This window comes from Schistocerca cancellata, chromosome 7, assembly GCF_023864275.1.
Source record: "Schistocerca cancellata isolate TAMUIC-IGC-003103 chromosome 7, iqSchCanc2.1, whole genome shotgun sequence".
NCBI lineage: Eukaryota > Metazoa > Arthropoda > Insecta > Orthoptera > Acrididae > Schistocerca > Schistocerca cancellata.
In genome coordinates this window covers 419,306,905-419,329,178 of record NC_064632.1, presented here as the reverse complement: position 1 = coordinate 419,329,178, position 22,274 = coordinate 419,306,905, and the positions used below count along the sequence as shown (strand labels likewise).

General features: G+C 44.2%; 1 protein-coding gene across 2 annotated transcripts in view; it reads right to left on the bottom strand.

Annotated features, from left to right (window-relative positions):
- Positions 1–18,349: 18,349 nt before the first annotated feature.
- LOC126092389 (conserved oligomeric Golgi complex subunit 8) overlaps positions 18,350–22,274 on the bottom strand; it is a 35,889-nt gene continuing 31,964 nt past the window's right edge. For both annotated transcript variants that reach the window (XM_049907955.1, XM_049907957.1), the window contains exons 6-9: positions 20,994–21,157; positions 20,629–20,910; positions 20,205–20,549; positions 18,350–19,164 (exon numbers count right to left, since the gene is read on the bottom strand). In XM_049907955.1, coding sequence (XP_049763912.1) covers positions 18,913–19,164; positions 20,205–20,549; positions 20,629–20,910; positions 20,994–21,157 — 1,043 coding nt within the window. In that variant the 3' untranslated portion in view covers positions 18,350–18,912. The remainder of the gene's footprint in view (positions 19,165–20,204; positions 20,550–20,628; positions 20,911–20,993; positions 21,158–22,274) is intronic.

Below are 22,274 nucleotides of genomic sequence, written 5' to 3'. Positions count from 1 at the left end.
ATGCATTGTGTTCATTACTGTCTTCATATTATCGCCGCCGCACGCATGTTGTGGCCGCTAGGGTCGAGTTCTATCAATGCAAGAAACAGCCCCATCAGTCTTACTGGGCATGGGCCGCTACCCTACATGGTCTTAGTCGCAAGTGTCATTTTGTCACGGAGCAGTCGCGAGAGTCGTATGCCCATGTTATGGTATGCGACGTCATTGTTCGTTCAGCCCCTGATAGGGAGGTCCGGCAACGGGCCCTGCAGTTAGAAGACCCTTCCCTTGAGGAAGTCCTGTCCATTGCTCAATCGTATGAAGTCTCTCATGCCACAGGTCAACAGCTGGAAGCGTGGTGCGACGTCGCGGTGGTTCAGGGCGGCACGTCCGCGTCCACTGTGTCCGGGGTTGACGAAGTGCGAGCAGTACAATCCGGCCATTACGGCCGCTCCCACACGGCGCGTAAACACAATTCCGGCCACCGGCCCCTGTTGCCGTCCTGTACGTGGTGCTATATACATCATGATTGGTCAGAGTGCGCCCAGCGTTGGGCCATTTGTCGCAAATGTCATAAAAAAGGTCACATTGCTAAAGTTTGCCGCTCAGCCTCAAAAGAATCGAAGGAAGCAGGTACAGAGGACATGGACATTGACATTCAGAAAGTTTCATTGGGCCAGGCTCCCGACGCATCGGCACGCAAACTCTTTATCGAGGTGTCGGTTCGGTTGCACCGGTTACAACTGCAAGTAGATACGGGTGCGGCAGTTTTGTTGTTGAATGCACAAACTTATTCCGACCTTGGATCGCCCCCGTTGGCGCCAGTTTACCGGTAAACTGTTTGGTAAACCGTTCATTCCCCAACTGGGTCAATTCACTACCGACGTGACTTACAAATCAGTCACTCGGCCTATTACTTTTATTGTTGTCAGTGATGCGAGCTCCGCTAACCTTTTTGGCCTGGATGCCTTTCAAGCGTCGATTTTTCTATCGCTGACACCATACAATTGGTCTCCGCAGACGTTCCCTATCAATCATTGGAATCTTTGATCTCAGACTTTCCAGATATCTTTAAGGAGGGTCTGGGGCATGTTTCAGACTTTGAAGCTCACTTCCCGTTGAAGGCGTCGGCTCACCCGCGTTTTCTACGCGCGAGGCAGATCCCCTTGGCTTTCCGCCTTCAGGTAAAGGAAGAGCTCAACCGGCTCACAGCCCTAGGGGTCGTTCTTCCCATTTCTTCTAGTGAGTGGGCTTTGCCCCTCGTTATTGTCAGGAAGGCCTCAGGAAAATTACGTCTTTGTGGCGATTTCAAGGGCACCGTTAATTCCCAATTGGTGGTGGACACCTATCCTTTGCCTCGTGCTGATGAATGGTTCTCCGCCGTGGCGGGAGGCCAATATTTTTCGAAAATCGATCTTTCGGAGGCTCATCATCAGATACCACTTGATGAGGACTCCAAACGGCTGGCGGTCGTCAACACCCCGTTTGGCCTTTACCAATACCAGCGGTTGGCCTTCGGAATATCTAGTGCCCCGGCGATATTCCAGCGTTATCTTGAGCACGTCATGTCGACAATCCCTCATTGTATTAATTACCTGGACGACATAATTGTCACAGGCCGCAGCACAAAGGAACACTTGCACAACCTTCGCACCCTCTTTCTCAAATTCAGGTCTGTGGGCTTGTGTTGCAACCTGCGTAAGTCAAACTTCTTCCAACCGTCCATCGAGTATGTGGGCTACACCAACTCTCGGCACGGCGTCCAGCCACTAGGAAGTTTGGTCCAAGGTATCGTCGACCTTCCTCAGCCCGCTTTGCTGAAAGAGTTACAAGCTTTTTTAGGCAAGATAGCCTATTACCACCGGTTCATTCCCAGGGTTTCCACCATAGCCCGCCCCCTGTACTGCCTTATGCGCAAGGGTGTTCCTTTTGATTGGTCGCCTGCATGCGAGCGAGCGTTCAGCTAGTTGAAGGGCCTCCTCACATCAGCGCCTTGTTTGGCTACTTTTGACCCCCATAAGCTGTTCGTCCTGGCTACAGATGCTTCGCAGTATGAGGTGGGGGTGGTCCTGGCCCATCACAATGCAGATGGTTCCGAGCAACCACTGGCATTTGCGTCTAAAACTCTTAGTCCCGCGCAGGCCCATTACTCCCAGGTGGAAAAAGAGGCTTTGGCCATTGTCTACACTGTTACCAAGTTTCACCCTTTCTTGTATGGCATGAAGTTTCAGTTAATCACTGACCATAAGCCTTTAATATCGTTATTTGGCCCCGCCTCTCAGATTCCGGATAGGGTGGCCCACAGACTACAGCGCTGGGCCTTGTTCCTCTCTGAGTACCATTATGACATCCATTTTTGCCCTACCGTACAGCATGCCAACGCTGACGCTCTTTCCCGTCTTCCGGTGGGCCCGGATCCTAAGTTCGATCGAGAGGAGATTATGTGTTTTCGTTTGGATGTGATGCCCGCCAAGTGGTTGATGGCTTCCCAATCACTAGTTCTAGAGTCGCCAGGGAAATGGCAGCTGAACCAGTTCTCCAGCAAGTAGTTCGCCTCATTCAGCGGGGGTGGTCATCCCGCCTTCCAGGCCGGGACTCGGACCCTCTTCGTAATTATTTTCTTCTATGAGACCGCCTATTGGTCTTGGAAGGAGTTCTCCTTCTGGCCACCGATGATACAGCTCCTCGTGTGGTTGTTCCTGCAAGTTTACAAAGGGAGGTCCTCACGTTATTACATGAGGGGCACTGGGGTGTTTCCCATACTAAAACCTTGGCTCGCAGACATGTGTACTGGCCCGGTATTGACAGAGACATTGAGCACTTGGTGACTGCCTGTTCCCAGTGTGTGAGCCAGCAGGCATCTCCCAGGGCAGTGTTCTCTTCATGGCCGCCGGCAACCCAAGCATGGGAACGTATTCACATCGATTTTGCGGGCCCGTTTATCAATGGCTTTTGGCTCATTGTCATTGATGCTTATTCCCGATTCCCATATGTGGTTCGCTGCTCCTCAACCACTTTAGAAGTTGCAATCCAGGCACTAGCAAAAATCTTTTCTGTGGAAGGTCTGCCAATCGCCCTGGTCTCGGACAATGGACCGCAGTTTATTTCGCAGACCTTCCAGGATTTTTGTAGGCGCTTCGGTATTCGGCACGTTTGCTCTCCCCCCTTTCATCCACAATCGAATGGGGAAGCTGAGCGCATGGTGCGCCCATTTAAGACGCAGATGAAAAAGTCTGTGCACGAATTTCCTGCGGAGGAGGCGTTGACGTTTTTCCTGACAGCATACCGGACCACACCAATGGGAGAATGCAGCCCCGCAGAGCTCCTCCACAGGCGCCAACCTAGGACTCTGCTGCACCTCCTCCGGCCTGGTCCTCGGCAGTCTTCGCAAAATGGAGTACCTGGCTTTCCACCGGGTATGTCGGTCTGGGCACGTGGGTTTGGTCGCAATCCACGTTGGATACCGGCGGTGGTCCTACGCCAAAATGGCCGCCGGCTCTATACCATGCAGGCGGGGGACCGGGTGGTACGTCCTCACCAAAATCAGCTACATCCACGTTTGGGCACCCACCCTCCGACCTCTCGGACACCGGCATCCCCATTGCCAGCACCCGTGTTGGTTTCTCAGGAGACGTTACCGCCTCTCCCCACAGTGACTCCGCCGCACTGCGATGGTTCTCAGCCTTGGCAGCCTCCAGTAGCTCCAGCACCGGCATCGCCATCGTTAGAGATGCCCCAGCGAGAGCCGGCCCCCCTCGCAGGCCCGGTTCCTCAGGAGGCTGGTTCATCTGTGGTCGTCCGTTCCCCATCGTCTCCGCCACTGGGTCTTGCCCCTCCCGAGGTGGAACAGGATCCGGAGTTCGACAGCTTGTTGCCCATTCTGACCTGGGCTCCGGTGGTGGGACGACGGGGGCCTCTTCATGTGGGTCACTTCCAGCCGTATTCGAAGGTTCCGGCTCGAGGGTTGGCAGATCCCCTTGACTTCAGCCTTCCAATGGATGTGGAGGTCATCGCTCCTACCCGACGCTCCACCTTCCGACGCAGTGGCTTCACCCCCCGAAGGAGGAGGAGTGTAGTAGCCACCAGAAAGATCACGGGAGGCGCACATCGGCACGGCGCGTCACAGACGGTAGTTGCCGCAAGTAGAGTCCCATCCACCAGAGGGCACGCGAGAATTCGTACGCGACCTCTGCCGTCGGAACAACAACAACTCAGGCACCACGGGCCGTGCCCAGTGAGTTAACATCGGGCATGCCTAGGACACAGTCCCAGTCTACGCTAAGTAAAGTGCGATGGAAAACATGAACAGTGTTACTACACCCCATTTGCAGATGATGTGTGTGATGAATGAGTGTTGTTCAAATGTCTGCTCTGTTTATTACAAAACTGGATCTTAAGTTGTCAAGAGTCAAAGTGGCAAAAAGAGAGAGAAATTCATTCACTAAGTTTATCAGTATTGAGTGGATAACCATTTCTTTCCTGTGTGTTGATGGATACTCAAATGGGTTTATTGTTATGTCGTGAAACACAGGATCTCCAAGAAAAGCAGACATTTCTTCTTCCTCCTTTATGGTGTGATACATATAAGATGATGATGATATAAGATGATATAACTTACCAAATGAAAGCGTTGGTATGTTGATAGAGACACTAACAAACACACACACAAAATTCAAGCTTTTGCAACCGACGGTTGCTTCATCAGGAAAGTGGGAAGGAGAGGGAAAGACGAAAGGATGTGGGTTTTAAGGGAGAGGGTAAGGAGTCATTCCAATCCTGGGAGCGGAAAGACTTACCTTAGGGGGAAAAAGGGACAGGTATACACCAGCGCGCGCACACACACACACACACACACACACACACACGTATATATACAGGGTTATTACAAATGATTGAAGCGATTTCACAGCTCTACAATAACTTTATTATTTGAGATATTTTCAAAATGCTTTGCACACACCTACAAAAACTCAAAAAGTTTTTTTAGGCATTCACAAATGTTCGATATGTGCCTCTTTAGTGATTCGGCAGGCATCAAGCCGATAATCAAGTTCCTCCCACACTCGGCGCAGCATGTCCCCATCAATGAGTTCGAAAGCATCGTTGATGCGAGCTCGCAGTTCTGGCACGTTTCCTGGTAGAGGAGGTTTAAACACTGAATCTATCACATAACCCCACAGAAAGAAATCGCATGGGGTTAAGTCGGGAGAGCGTGAGGCCATGACATGAATTGCTGATCATGATCTCCACCACGACCGATCCATTGGTTTTCCAATCTCCTGTTTAAGAAATGCCGAACATCATGATGGAAGTGCGGTGGAGCACCATCCTGTTGAAAGATGAAGTCGGCGCTGTCGGTCTCCAGTTGTGGCATGAGCCAATTTTCCGCAGGCTACGCGTGAAACTTGCCCGCACGCGTTCAACCGTTTCTTCGCTCACTGCAGGCCGTCCCATTGATTTCCCCTTACAGAGGCATCCAGAAGCTTTAAACTGCGCATACCATCGCCGAATGGAGTTGGCAGTTGGTGGATCTTTGTTGAACTTCGTCCTGAAGTGTCATTGCACTGTTATGACTGACTGATGTGAGTGCATTTCAAGCACGACATACGCTTTCTCGGCTCCTGTCGCCATTTTGTCTCACTGCGCTCTCGAGCGCTCTGACGGCAGAAGCCTGAAGTGCGGCTTCAGCCGAACAAAACTTTATGAGTTTTTCTATGTATCTGTAGTGTGTCGTGACCATATGTCAATCAACGGAGCTACAGTGAATTTATGAAATCGCTTCAATCATTTGTAATAGCCCTGTATATATATATATATATATATATATATATATATATATATAAAAAATCAGTTACTTCTGCCCTTAGTATGCTCTGAGGCCACATAAGACTAAGAGTCAGTATTCCAGGGAAGAGACTGGATTACAAAAGTTTGTGTTTATTCTCAACTGAATGCTGTACATAAAATATAGCAAAGAGGAATACCTGCTGTCTTTGGTGTGTACTCTGTGAATGCACTGATGAGAAGTCAGTTCATGCTGGGCTCCCCAATAAGAATTACTTCAGTCAGTAAAAAAATATTATAAGTGTGTTGGAGGCATATGTTTACATCAAGCTATTATGCAGTAGAATACACGAGAAAAGACTTCTTCGGCGAATGAACTCTCAACAATATTGGTTCTAAAGTGGTAAAGCAACTGAAGACACTGTAAATGAGGCAGTAAGACTAGCAAAAACGCTCTGCATAAGTATGTTGTACCCATAATGGCAGATATCGCTGAGACATTTGATCACATATGGTGACCAGCACATTTTGATCACCTGAGGGACTTCAACTGTTTATGAGCATTATTTCTAAAGTAGTTAAGCAACTTTGTCATGCCGAGGAGAGACCCTGGCAATAGAGATTTGAAAAGGCTACCCACAGCAATCCATGAGTGGACTTGTCCTCTTGGGACTGGTACTCGACCCGGTATTAGGAAAGCTGCACGACAACAAAGCAGTTTTAGTAATAGCATATGCCAACAAAGTGATGATGCTTGTAAAGGGAATCTCCAGACGTAATTTGGAAGAAGGATGTGACACACAGTGGTTCTGCGGAGTTAAACTGTCTGTTGCACCTGAAAAAGTCCTGTATATGTTATTAAAATGAAATATTTGAAGAGACCTACCATGAAATTATGTGACAAGTCCATAAAGAGAAAGTCTGTCACCATATAGCTTAGTAGCTTTTTTGATGAGTGACAAAATATTAGTGCATATACTGAATAAATGAGCAAAAGAGGCAGGAAAGCAGTGAAAATTATTAAAGATTATAAATTACCTATGCAAACAAGAATATGTCATGACACTATCTAAACTGCAATCATGGGATACTGTGTGAGTACTTTGGCACACAGACTTCCACTCATAACACCAGCACAGATAGTTAGCAGGATGCAACATGGACTACTTCTACATTTAATGGGAGCTTTTGGTACTGTGTCAACTGCCACGCTGCAAGTGATATTTGGGATATGTCAGCTTGATATACAGACACAGAAAAAAGTGGTGATGTACTGACTGAAGAAAGAAGAGCAACATGAATTGCAAAATTTAATGGATACATGGGCCACAAGCAAACAGTTAATCCACCATCAGATCCTTCTCTTGTGGAAGAAATAATGAGCTGAAGCTCAAACATTGAGGCATAACTTCTATTTTCACCCAAACACAAAACAAGAGACAGGGAATGAGGCACCTGAATCCTTCAAGAGGCAAGACACACTTCTTGATGGGTCATGGACTATATGCCATCTACTAGCATTGAATTGGGCAAAGAGAAATCTCCAAATGTGCCTTCGGAGAAGATGGCACACCAGAATATACTGTCATTATATGTTGATGTTACTGATATCAATTTGCAGCAACTGAATTGTCATAGAAGACTCGGTGTCAGGGAAATACTGAATGACAGATTCTGGACAATATAGCTGACACTATTTCAAGAATGGATTCGATAACATGCAAGCTTATAAATCAATACCTATCTGCTGCTGATGGAAGATCAAGAAGCAACACAGTGAATACAACTGAGGTCAACAGAGGCAGCAGATGTAAAGCAGACAGCACATGCACAATGATCATAACTATAACACTGCAGCCAATGGTAGTCTCTCCCCACCCAAGGAACTAGGACCCGGATCATGTGGGCTGGCATGTGGCTGCACTTCTCCTGGTATCTCTATATGGCTCTGAAACATTTACAATAAGAGAAACAGATGAACAAAAACTGCTAGTCTTTGGGAGAAACACATTAAGGAAAATATTTGGCCCCAAAATGGACACCCCATCACAGGAATGGAGGATATTACAAAACCAATTACTGGCAAACCTATACTCACAATCTGATATAGTCTGAAGGATGAAGAAAAGAAGACTGATGTGAGCAGGACAACTAATTAGGATGGAAGATGAGAAACTATCACAAGTAGCATTCTCAGGATCTGTGGAGGGCACAAGGGCCCAAGGAAGGCCACAAGCAAGTTGAAGGATGAAATCAACAGGGATACAGAGATGAAGGGCATGAGAAAAGGAGAATGGGCCACAAAAGCCAGGAACAGAAATGACTGGTGGAGGAATGCATGTGTTTTCCGAGGCCAAGGCAACAGTTAAGAAGAAGAAGAAGAATCCAGTTCCATGTTTGGTCAAAAATAGTCTGCAGTAGTTACTTTTCTTACATGTCAGTTGAAACACACAGGGAAAAATGTAATATGATTTTGCTACAAGGGAAATAGGTAGTGGGAAGATACTCCTAGCTCTTCTCATAAACATCACAGCCTTGATCTACATTATGTCTGCTTGTGTCTGTATATGTGTGGATGGATATACACTCCTGGAAATTGAAATAAGAACACCATGAATTCATTGTCCCAGGAAGGGGAAACTTTATTGACACATTCCTGGGGTCAGATACATCACATGGTCACACTGACAGAACCACAGCCACATAGACACAGGCAACAGAGCATGCACAATGTCGGCACTAGGCACTAGTACAGTGTATATCCACCTTTCGCAGCAATGCAGGCTGCTATTCTCCCATGGAGACGATCGTAGAGATGCTGGATGTAGTCCTGTGGAACGGCTTGCCATGCCATTTCCACCTGGCGCCTCAGTTGGACCAGCGTTCGTGCTGGACGTGCAGACCGCGTGAGACGATGCTTCATCCAGTCCCAAACATGCTCAATGGGGGACAGATCCCGAGATCTTGCTGGCCAGGGTAGTTGACTTACACCTTCTAGAGCACGTTGGGTGGCACGGGATACATGCGGACGTGCATTGTCCTGTTGGAACAGCAAGTTCCCTTGCCGGTCTAGGAATGGTAGAACGATGGGTTCGATGACGGTTTGGATGTACCGTGCACTATTCAGTGTCCACTCGACGATCACCAGTGGTGTACGGCCAGTGTAGGAGATCGCTCCCCACACCATGATGCCGGGTGTTGGCCCTGTGTGCCTCGGTCGTATGCAGTCCTGATTGTGGCGCTCACCTGCACGGCGCCAAACATGCATATGACCATCATTGGCACCGAGGCAGAAGCGACTCTCATCGCTGAAGACGACACGTCTCCATTCGTCCCTCCATTCACGCCTGTCGCGACACCACTGGAGGCGGGCTGCACGATGTTGGGGCGTGAGTGGAAGACGGCCTAACGGTGTGCGGGACCGTAGCCCAGCTTCATGGAGACGGTTGCGAATGGTCCTCGCCGATACCCCAGGAGCAACAGTGTCCCTAATTTGCTGGGAAGTGGCGGTGCGGTCCCCTACGGCACTGCGTAGGATCCTACGGTCTTGGCGTGCATCTGTGCGTCGCTGCGGTCCGGTCCCAGGTTGACGGGCACGTGCACCTTCCGCCGACCACTGGCGACAACATCGATGTACTGTGGAGACCTCACGCCCCACGTGTTGAGCAATTCGGCGGTACGTCCACCCGGCCTCCCGCATGCCCACTATACGCCCTCGCTCAAAGTCCGTCAACTGCACATACGGTTCACGTCCACGCTGTCGCGGCATGCTACCAGTGTTAAAGACTGCGATGGAGCTCCGTATGCCACGGCAAACTGGCTGACACTGACGGCGGCGGTGCACAAATGCTGCGCAGCTAGCGCCATTCGACGGCCAACACCGCGGTTCCTGGTGTGTCCGCTGTGCCATGCGTGTGATCATTGCTTGTACAGCCCTCTCGCAGTGTCCGGAGCAAGTATGGTGGGTCTGACACACCGGTGTCAATGTGTTCTTTTTTCCATTTCCAGGAGTGTGTGTGTGTGCGCGAGTGTATACCCGTCCTTTTCCCCCCCTAAGGTAAGTCTTTCCACTCCCGGGATTGGAATGACTCCTTACCCTTAAAACCCACATCCTTTCGTCTTTCCCTCTTTCCTGACGAAGCAGCCGTTGGTTGCGAAAGCTAGAATTTTGTATGTATGTTTGTGTGTCTATCGACCTGCCAGCGCTTTTGTTTGGTAAGTCTCATCATCTTTGTTTTTTTATATATATATAAGTGATAAAGACTCAGAATTTCCACAGTAATGAACTGAATTACATACAAATCCTCGTCTTTCCAAAATTAAAGATATATATGAAGGGGTCGGAGAGATATGGTCATAAGCCACCACATTGAACTAGTTTTGAGATACAGCGACTTTGAAGTTCCACGGAGGTCTGAAAATGTTGAATACAAAATATAAACCTTATTTCTACTGCAAACACTTGCTTAATACTTGCAAAGCATGTTGTTAAATAGTCAACTCTCTGCATGCTATAAAATATTAATTTTAGAATGATTCTAATTAAGATGTAGTCAACGGTGGCTTATGACTATATCTTCCAACAAATTGTTTAAAACATAAAGTAAGTTTTGTATGGATTTACTTTAACTACTCTTACACAGCAAGCAGAATAAATAATTTTTACACGTTAGTATATACATATCAGGTATCTGAGATGTATAAATTACTTTTCCATTGATACAGTTACATCAAGGAAGTTCCTCTACCTCATCATTGTACACGTTATTTCCAGTACATGTCCGAAAGAAATCTTGATTTGCTGCAGGTATGTATGGCATAAGAGACAGTACATCATCAATTTTTTTCTGGTTAATGGGTAGTGGCTTTCTGTACTTTATTGGCACCTGGTATGGATTTGGTTCAACTAGCCTTCCTTTCTTTTTGACACAAATATCCACTGACATGAAAGCTCCTATGTCTGAATAAGAGTGTTTTACACTTAGCTTGAAGGGATCTTCAGACTCAAACTTAAATTGAGTAGCTTCACTGAAATGGTGGGGATGTCCAGACGTGGATTCTGTATGTTTTGAGATCAATGTCTTCAGGCTTTCCAAACTTCTGAAGTCTTCTCTTTCCATTTTAGTTACAATGAAATGTTTTGGACTCGCAGATTTTATTACTTCTGCCCATTCATCTGGAGTGTATGCTATTGGACGTCTGTTTCTTGCATACCGTTCAATGGGACCAAAATCACGATCGCTAGGTAGCATTGTGTCCTACCACAGGGAAGTTATGCTGGACAGAATCAAATCTTTTGGTAGCAACAAGGGACCTTTCCAAAGCAATAATAGTCCAATTCTTTGCCTGACCCTTGCAGTTGTCTGTGATTATGTGGAGATGTTTTGTCTGAGGATTAGTTATCTCAAAGTACTTCAATAAGCAGCTCCTAAACTCATCTGAACCCCGTCTTCCATCTTTCTCACTCCACAGAAACATATAACCCTTATTTGATCCACAGTCGTGGATACCATAGTTATATGTCCATATTTTCCTCTTGTAAAATGCTGGACCAACTGTTAGTTTAGGTGTGAGGAACGTTTGCTGCATGTCCATTGCTATCACATGATGCTCTTTCGAATTTTCTTTAGCCAGAGCAGTTAAAGACGCAGTCATATTTTGTCCTCTGTCAGCCTTTTTGAGATGCAGTTCATTTTGTTGTTTCTTTTCTGTGACTTCTTCTGCACATAATTCTGGGTTATTTATTGCAATTAGAAACCCATCAAATTTTGAACAGGTGTAATGTTTTGGTAGTTTGAAGCCTATGTTAAATTCAGATAGGAAAATTTCTCTGAATTTACTTTCAGATACTGCAGGAACTGGCTTTTCCTTGCAGTATTCTGAGTATTTATCTCGAAATAAGGAAGTAATTGTGAGATCACAATCCAAATACACTTAATCGGGCTATGGCGTTGACTAATTCTCTAACACTTTGTACAGCTTCGTCTTGAAATTTATGTGGGTAGTTTCCATGTTATCCTGAAAGAAAAAAAAGATGAGCTTATATCCTCTTCCTAATAGAAATATTTGTATAGTACTCAGTTTGAGTACATCCCTAACTTATTTCACAGAGTAACATACAAACTTCTTCCATCTTCTTTTGGCACTGCAAATCCCTGCTTCATTTGATGTTGCAAATTCCTCACTCTTGGTGCATGTATCTGTAAGCCATGAACCCTTAGGAAAGCTTCCTTGCAGATCATGACTTCTATTCTGCATACCCTCACATTATAAGAAAATGTAACATCCCTGGATGATATTTTCTTGGAAGTCTTCTTTGGATAGCTTTGAACGAAATTATGACAAATATAACAAAATGAAATAAATATATAAAATATTAAACCATTTTTATTTAAATCGTGGTTCATGGTGTGGATTCCTGTAGTCATGTCCTAGTTCATGAACCACGGGCAACGTATGAGTGGTCAAGTAAGTGGTCCCGACAGTCGGTATACCAGTTACTTTGGAATAAGGCTGGGCATCTCGGACATATTCTGAGTCGTGATCACCTTTGTGCTCATACGGCAAAGACTACAAAATCCACCGGTTAGTCCTTCAGCTGTTAGGGGTAAAACCCAATGGGACTCGGGGCAAGTAAGGCTAGCCACCTGCTTCCCTGGTACTTTAAATATGATGCTGGCAACAATCAGAGCAAAATGCCTCGAACCTTTGGAGGTGACGGAATTCCACCTCTAACTGACAAACCAGGGACTCCTAAGATACGACTTGGCAAACAAATGGTAATGAGATGGGGAGCTATTAATATCAATGGGGGCTACTCTGGGCAGAAGGTAGAGCTGGCAGAGGCTGCAAGTAAGACGGGGCTGGACGTTTTAGCTGTTAGTGACATTCGGGTAAGGGGTGAGAAAGAAGAGGAAGTGGGAGAATACAAGGTCTACCTGTCAGGAGTCAAAGCAGGAATAGCACAATGGGGTGTAGGGCTTTACATCAGGAAAGAAATGGAACCCAGCATAGTTGCAATAAGGTATGTAAACGAACAACTGATGTGGATAGATTTGACAGTGTCTAGCAAGAAAATTAGGATTGTGTCAGTATATTCGCATTGTGAAGGGACAGATCAAGGTAAGATGGATAGTTTTTATGAGGCACTCAGTGATGTAGTTGTTAGAGTAAAGGACAAGGACAGTGTTCTGCTCATGGGTGATTTTAACGCCAGGATTGGAAATCGAACAGAAGGGTATGAAAAGGTCATGGGTAAATTTGGAGAGGATATGGAGGCCAACACGAACGGGAAACAACTCTTGGATTTCTGTGCCAGTATGGGCTTAGTAATCACAAATTCCTTTTTTAAACATAAGAACATTCACCGGTATACTTGGGAAGGCAGGGGAACCAGATCTGTCATTGACTATATAATAACAGATCAGGAATTCAGGAAGGCTGTGAGGGACACACGTGTATTCAGGGGATTCTTTGATGACACTGATCATTATTTAATCTGCAGTGAAATTGGGATTGTGAGGCCGAAAGTGCAGGAGGTCAGGTCCATATGTAGGAGGATAAGAGTGGAGAAACTTCAGGATAAAGAAATCAGGCACAAGTACATAACAGCGATCTCAGAAAGGTACCAGTTAGTTGAATGTAGTCAATTACAGTCATTGGAAAAGAAATGGACAAGGTACAGGGACACAGTACTAGAAGTGGCTAAAGAATGTCTTGGAACAGCAGTGTGTAAAAGTAGGATGAAGCAAACAGCTTGGTGGAATGATACAGTCAAGGCAGCCTGTAAAAGGAAAAAGAAGGCATATCAAAAATGGCTACATACCAGAACCTAGGTAGACAGAGAAAGTTATGTTGAAGAAAGAAACAAAGCCAAACAGATAATTGTAGCATCCAAGAAGAAATCGTGGGAAGACTTCGGAAAAAGGTTGGAGACTATGGGTGAAGCTGCTGGAAAACCATTCTGGAGTGTAATTAGCAGTCTTCGAAAGGGAGGTAAGAAGGAAATGACAAGTATTTTGGACAGGTCAGGAAAACTGCTGGTGAATCCTGTGGATGCCTTGGGCAGATGGAGGGAGAATTTTGAAGAGTTGCTCAATGTAGGTGAAAATGCGATCAGTAATGTTTCAGATTTCGAGGTAGAATGGGATAGGAATGATGATGGAAATAGGATCACATTTGAGGAAGTGGAAAAAATGGTCAATAGATTGCAGTGCAATAAAGCGGCTGGGGTGGATGAAATTAAGTCGGAACTCATCAAATACAGTGGAATATCAGGTCTTAAATGGCTACACAGGATAATTGAAATGGCCTGGGAGTCGAGACAGGTTCCATCAGACTGGACAAAAGCAGTAATCACACCAATCTTTAAACATGGAAACAGAAAAGATTGTAACAACTACAGAGGTACCTCTTTAATCAGCATTGTGGGTAAAATCTTCTCAGGTATTGTTGAAAGGAAAGTGTGAGTATTAGTTGAGGACCAATTGGATGAAAATCAGTGTGGGTTTAGGCCTCTTAGAGGTTGTCAGGACCAGATTAGCTTACGGCAAATAATGGAGAAGTGTTATGAGTGGAACAGGGAATTGTATCTATGCTTTATAGATCTAGAAAAGGCATATGACCGGGTTCCTAGGAGGAAGTTATTGCCTGTTCTACAAGATTATGGAATAGGAGGCAAAGTTTTGCAAGCAATTAAATGTCTTTACATGGATAGTCAGGCAGCAGTTAGAGTTGATGGTAAATTGCGTTCATGGTTCAGAGTAGTTTCAGGGGTAAGACAAGGCTGCAACCTGTCTCCACTGTTGTTCATATTATTTATGGATCATATGTTGAAAACAATAGACTGGCTGGGTGAGATTAAGATATGTGAACACAAAATAAGCAGTCTTGCATATGCGGATGACTTAGTTGTGATGGCAGATTCGATTGAAAGTTTGCAAAGTAATATTTCAGAGCTAGATCAGAAATGTAAGGACTGTGGTATGAAGATTAGCATCTCCAAAACGAAAGTAATGTCAGTGGGAAAGAAATATAAACGGATTGAGTGCCAAATAGGAGGAACAAAGTTAGAACAGGTGGACGGTTTCAAGTACTTAGGATGCATATTCTCACAGGATGGCAACATAGTGAAAGAACTGGAAGCGAGGTGTAGCAAAGCTAATGCAGTGAGCGCTCAGCTACGATCTACTCTCTTCTGCAAGAAGGAAGTCAGTACCAAGACTAAGTTATCTGTGCACCGTTCAATCTTTCGACCAACTTTGTTGTGTGGGAGCGAAAGCTGGGTGGATTCAGGTTACCTTATCAACAAGGTTGAGGTTACGGATATGAAAGTAGCTAGGATGATTGCAGGTACTAGTAGATGGGAACAATGGCAGGGGGATGTCCACAATGAGGAAATCAAAGAAAAACTGGGAATGAACTCTATAGATGTAGCAGTCAGGGCGAACAGGCTTAGATGGTGGGGTCATGTTTCACGCATGGTAGAAGCAAGGTTACCCAAGAGACTCATGGATTCAGCAGTAGAGGGTAGGAGGAGTCGGAGCAGACCGAGGAGAAGGTACCTGGATTCGGTTAAGAATGATTTTGAAGTAATAGGTTTAACATCAGAAGAGGCACCAATGTTAGCACTGAATAGGGGATCATGGAGGAACTGTATAAGGGGGGCTATGCTCCAGACTGAACGCTGAAAGGCATAATCAGTGTTAAATGATGATGATGATGATGAGTGAATAAACCTCCGCTTTTTCGGTTACATTTTCATACAGCTCATTAGGTAAGTATTCTGGGCGTTAAAGTTTCCTATGTCCCAAAATGAATGAAAAATATTTTCTTCCTCTCCAAGCAGTTTTGTGAAGCATTTATTTAAACAAATACAGGCACTTCCTCTAGTAGCAGCGTGAACAGTCATGTGGGTTTTTAAAGACTTATACTGCTGACCAGCATTTCGTCGACGTTTTGCTTTATTTTTCTTCCACTGATCAATATTTTGCTTTCTTTTCTGTGAAGGGTTGTGGTTTTTCGGGTGATTCTTCATTTATTCTACTTATTTCAAGTTACACTCCTAGAAATTGAAATAAGAACACCGTGAATTCATTGTCCCAGGAAGGGGAAACTTTATTGACACATTCCTGGGGTCAGATACATCACATGATCACACTGACAGAACCACAGGCACATAGACACAGGCAACAGAGCATGCACAATGTCGGCACTAGTACAGTGTACATCCACCTTTCGCAGCAATGCAGGCTGCTATTCTCCCATGGAGACGATCGTAGAGATGCTGGATGTAGTCCTGTGGAACGGCTTGCCATGACATTTCCACCTGGCGCCTCAGTTGGACCAGCGTTCGTGCTGGACGTGCAGACCGCGTGAGACGACGCTTCATCCAGTCCCAAACATGCTCAATGGGGGACAGATCCGGAGATCTTGCTGGCCAGGGTAGTTGACTTACTCCTTCTAGAGCACGTTGGGTGGCACGGGATACATGCGGACGTGCATTGTCCTGTTGGAACAGCAAGTTCCCTTGCCGGTCTAGGAATGGTAGAACGATGGGTTCGATGACGGTTTGGATGTACCGTGCACTATTCAGTGTCCCCTCGACGATCACCAGTGGTGTACGGCCAGTGTAGGAGATCGCTCCCCACACCATGATGCCGGGTGTTGGCCCTGTGTGCCTCGGTCGTATGCAGTCCTGATTGTGGCGCTCACCTGCACGGCGCCAAACATGCATACGACCATCATTGGCACCAAGGCAGAAGCGACTCTCATCGCTGAAGACGACACGTCTCCATTCGTCCCTCCATTCACGCCTGTCGCGACACCACTGGAGGCGGGCTGCACGATGTTGGGGCGTGAGCGGAAGACGGCCTAACGGTGTGCGGGACCGTAGCCCAGCTTCATGGAGACGGTTGCGAATGGTCCTCGCCAATGCCCCAGGAGCAACAGTGTCCCTAATTTGCTGGGAAGTGGCGGTGCGGTCCCCTACGGCACTGCGTAGGATCCTACGGTCTTGGCGTGCATCCGTGCGTCGCTGCGGTCCGGTCCCAGGTCGACGGGCACGTGCACCTTCCGCCGACCACTGGCGACAACATCGATGTACTGTGGAGACCTCACGCCCCACGTGTTGAGCAATTCGGCGGTACGTCCACCCGGCCTCCCGCATGCCCACTATATGCCCTCGCTCAAAGTCCGTCAACTGCACATACGGTTCACGTCCACACTGTCGCGGCATGCTACCAGTGTTAAAGACTGCGATGGAGCTCCGTATGCCACGGCAAACTGGCTGACACTGACGGCGGCGGTGCACAAATGCTGCGCAGCTAGCGCCATTCGACGGCCAACACCGCGGTTCCTGGTGTGTCCGCTGTGCCGTGCGTGTGATCATTGCTTGTACAGCCCTCTCGCAGTGTCCGGAGCAAGTATGGTGGGTCTGACACACCGGTGTCAATGTGTTCTTTTTTCCATTTCCAGGAGTGTATAATATGAAGAGCAAAATAGTCTAAGAATTTGCGTGAGATATAGTCATAAGCCACACAAAACATTAAATTTCGCTAAAATCACATTAATGAGAAAATATTTTTAACACATCTTTTGCCTTTGAAACTACATTATTGCACCATTAAGCAGTAATATAAATGTGCCCATCAAGTTTCATCATTAACACACAGGATGGCTGTCAAATGCGTTGGCAATGTTGAGAGAAACAAAGTCACAAGCCACAGGAAATTAATCGCCAGAAATAAACCGTTTTATATACTTACCGAAACATCATCTGAGCTGGAACTGCTGGTCGATGGATGCCAAGATTCATCACTATCAGGATCCAAAGGGTAAAGCTCTTCACTTCCACTACTGTCTGTGTCAAATATGCGTTGAAGACCCAAAGAAGCTTCAGACGTTCCTGACCCACCTGCCATTTTGCCGTGGCTTGTGACTATGTAGGCCTATCTTCTGAAACTACCACCAGACGGCACAGAACTGCACTCCATCATAGCCTGCCATCTGTTGCAGTAACACGGAACTTTTTCAACATATTGTGAAGAAGACATTGTTAAGAATACCGCAACATGAGAAAACTCAATTTCGTGAAAGTTGTGGCTTATGACTATATCTCTCCGAGCCCTTCATATGATAAAGGCAAGATAAATTTCATCCCTCAATAATAATGCTGTAACAATCAGTATCAGTGCATCTGATGAGAAGCTATATTAAGTTAAAATTTTTTTAGTCTGTTGAGTGTCACTGTTTAGCTGCACATTCATACAACTGTGGTAACATTATGTGATGATTTTACATTAAAAAAAAAAAAACTGCAGTAACATTCTGTATTAAAGTATAGAAAGGCACTATCATGCCCAGTTATTCCAAAATTCATTTTGAGCTACATCATTTTGCTGTCAAGAAATATATTTTCTTAATATTAACTTCCAGTGGAATGTCAGCAGTAAATTGTTATGAACTTATGCTACTGATTTACAGTCATCAATCTGATGTTGTGCACATACATTTGTCTCTACTGCAGTAATTCTACATGACAAAATCACAGTGATATGAGAGGAAAAGAAATAAATACAAGGCAATCTGGAAAGCAACATTTTTTTTGTTTGTTTTGTTTTTGTTTGAATCCATACAACAATATTCTGACAAGTTTTAGTTTTGCAAATCAGGAACACATGTAGATACTAAATATGTATCATCAATAAATAAAGTCTTTGGACATGTGGCTTATGTATTATCTGTACAAGGCACAAAGAGCTGATGAGTGAAATAGGGTAGGAGACTGATTTCAAGCCCCTCTCCCTTTTTTTTTTTTTTTTTTTTTTTTTTCAGGTCAGCCTTCGGTTTCATCCATATCTTCCTTTTTCCTGCAGACATATCTTAGTAATAACTACTTTGTATATTTCTACAGAGGACATAATTTATCAACCTGGATTGTAAACTACTCTTTGTTTAATAGCACCATGACTTAATTACCACTTTGGTAATGCATCTCATAATTGTAAATGTTTATTTTCATGTATTTATATCTCCCTTCCATTCCTTGTATTTGATATGTCACACAGAATAGCATATGGATACTGTATTATACTCTAGTAAAGAAAACAGTTTGCTTCCGTACACATTGACTCAAACAACGTGAGTCTACTAAGTCTTCTTTTCATCATCATTTTGTTGTATAGAACCAGTGGTTTCTTGAGCCACATCAGTCGGTGTAGTATCTGGCACTGAACTCGAATCATCATCTTGGGTTTCTGTACTTTTCTCTATTATGTTCTCAGTTTCTTCTGAACCTGCTGTGGTAAGAAGTTTCTGAGTAACTGATGTGGAACTCACTCGCAAAGGCAAAAGGTGTCGGATGGGTTCCACAACTGCCATTCGATCCAGGAATGTCAGCCCCTGAAAAATAAAGTCAGGAAATATTGTAAATGTGAGCAGCAATTTCAACCCACATGGAGATATGTGTCAAAAGCTAATCTTGTCAGTAATGATATGAAACTAAGAAATGTTAGGAACCCAGCATAAACAGAGCTTGCTTTGAAGTGTGATCATAGTACTTCTAAGAGCATAACCAGAGTTAGTTAGTTAGTGAGTGAGTGAATGAGTGAACGAGTGAGCAAGCTCCCTCTAGAACCATGGATGTTGCTCCTGATGTCTTAACGAATGTCCCATCATCCTGACCCTTCTTCTTGTCAGTACTTCCCATATGTTCCTTTCTTCACAAATTCTGCAGAGAAGCTCCTCATGGCAAATACACAATACAGTTTTTGCAACCTGTGCCACATGACTGTCCATTCACAACATCAAATATAACAAACTATTGTGTACACTAAAATATAAAAGAAATTATTCTGCTACAATGGGAGCAATGTTACCAAGCACATTAATGTAGCAAATGCACAAACCCGGCAAGATCAAGTAGTTGAAAGTAAATAAATAAATAAATAAAAGACTGTCTAAAGAGCAGGGCTATAGAAGCTAGGTGAACAAGGAAGATACCAGATGTAGACTGCTGCAGACAAAGAAAGCTATCTTCAAGAAATGATCTCTACCGTGGTCAAATATCAAAATGGAGCAGAGGAGGTCATGAGTGTGGTTATAGAGAATGGTTTAGTATGGGTACGAAGTATGTACCACTGTAATCAAAAGAAACTGGAAGTTACTGAAGTGTCTGTGCTACAGTTAGAATAGTAGTGGGCAGAGAGGAAGATGGGGAACGTGCTAGTGTCAGACAAACCACACAAACTTTGAAACATAACATAGAGTACATCAGGTCTAGTATGTACATAGAGATGAAAAGATCAGCACAAAACAGGAAGGAAGAGAAAAACATCTGATCAGTCAAAAGATATATTGTTATAAGAAAATTAAATACATTTCTAATATGATTTTACAGAAGCAATAAATAATCTAATAGGGCATTATATAAGCACACTCACCTCTTTTTGTATTTGCTGCACTGATACACCCAAATGTGTTGCCAATGTTGCTGGTGGAAATATTGCATGCAGGCACCTCTGCAAATGAGGAAACAAGTCCTCAGTCAGACAACAACAAAATCTGCTGAATGTCTCTCTTTCAGCGGGAAGTAGCGTTCCTTGTTCCTGCTTGTGATATCCAAGAATGGTCTTGACCGCACTGCCAAGAGACTCTTGCAGGCATTTTGTAATGCTATTTGCAACAGCAATAGGTGCACACAATCTTAATTCATTTAGTGCAGACAGCAGACCATTACAGTATTCAGCAAGGGGATAAAATTCTATCAGACTTTCTGGTGGATGATCCTGCAAATAAATTTAGATTCACTCATACGTTTCTAAATAGCACAGATTATTATATCGACAATGCCTATATCATAATTACCTGTTTTCCTGTGGTAGGTGATGGAGAAGTTCTTACATTTGATGGTGTTTTAGAAACTGTAAAAGACTCCATGTCCTGTTCAAATTTTTTATTTGCTTTACGGACTGCCTTCTCAAAATTCTGTGTGACTGTTTTAATAAAAACGGGTGCTAGCAGACCCCTGAAATCTGCACCAACTCTGCTGAATGATAATCCAAAATACATACACTGACCCAGAACAGAGTCTAAAGAAGTATTGGCACGATCCACGTCCCTCTCCAAGGTGTTCAAAAAATTGTGAATCTACAAAAAATCAAATATATTTGTATATATTGTTAGTTTTACTGAAAAGTTAAAAATTATGATGTAAGGAGTGACGTACTCACCTTCTCTGTTATCCAAGAATAAAAAATAGCAGTTTCATTTACATTTTGGTCTCTCGGAGATGGAAGAATAGGTTCTTCATCACTGAATATAGCTCTGAACTGTGTTACGATGTTAAAAAGATGTATTCTTGTAAGCTCAATGGTTTTATTCAAATGCTGACTTGCTATAAAAACAAAACATAAATATTGGTATTATTTAAAAGGGGGATAAGGAACATAACATGGAAAGATTTCCTAAATGGGAACTTAATAAATGAGCACACAAATAGGAAAATTGAAAGACTTCTCTGTAGTTGTATATATGTGGCTGTACAATTTGTTTCAGACTCTGGTTTCATACCACATATTTTAAAAACCTTCACAGCTTCCAATTGTCGCCACCAATACTAGAACTAAAATCTCATGGGAATGATTCCAGTGACGCAATTTGGAAGGTCACTAGCTGTTACAGGATTTCTAGATTTGTAATATAGCTGTTCCTTTTATGAAGTTGACATCTGGAGTAGAAAAAAAATCACAGTTGGGAATGCATTTGTAGGCACAAACTTAAAAACTGAACACTGGCAGGCCAGATAGTGACATATTGCTTCCTAACATTGCAAGTTCACTTGAAAAGCATGTGTTATTTTAAGAGATATGATATAACACAACCAACTTTTTCAGCAGGGATGCCTGCAAAACTCTTTTATGAATCTTAAGTACTCTCTTGGGATCACCTAACTATTATATTGCAGTGGCATCAGTTTACAGACAATTATAAAGATGTTCCCAAAAATATTATTACTAGAGAAAACACTTGGTCTCCAACCAGGAATTAGTGTCCAACTGCCTGAGCAAGAATAACAGTGTACCTTTACAGACACAATAGCGTTTTGTATTTTTTACTGCTCTCTGTGTCCAGTCACCAACAACATGCACATGTGACTTCTCTAATGCATGATAGTGGCAGTGACCAATCACAGCAATGTTTCACATCACATCCAGCTATGAGAGTCTGGAGAAATTTATCAAAGAGGGAGCAAGATTCTAAAACTGCCAGTTTTGAAATAACTGGTTAAGTGAAACTGAAAATTTGTAGTGCTCCAAGCACTAATTTTGATGGGAAGTATATAAGACCAACTGTATCTCAATTGGTAATAACCACTTAGTACATTTAAGGGATATTCCTTTGATATCTAAACGTTATGCATATTTAAATAGCGTATGCAATCTTATGGTATTATCAAAGTGAATATGGACATTAACTTTTTTTATTCGACAATTTGAAATGATATTCTCAAA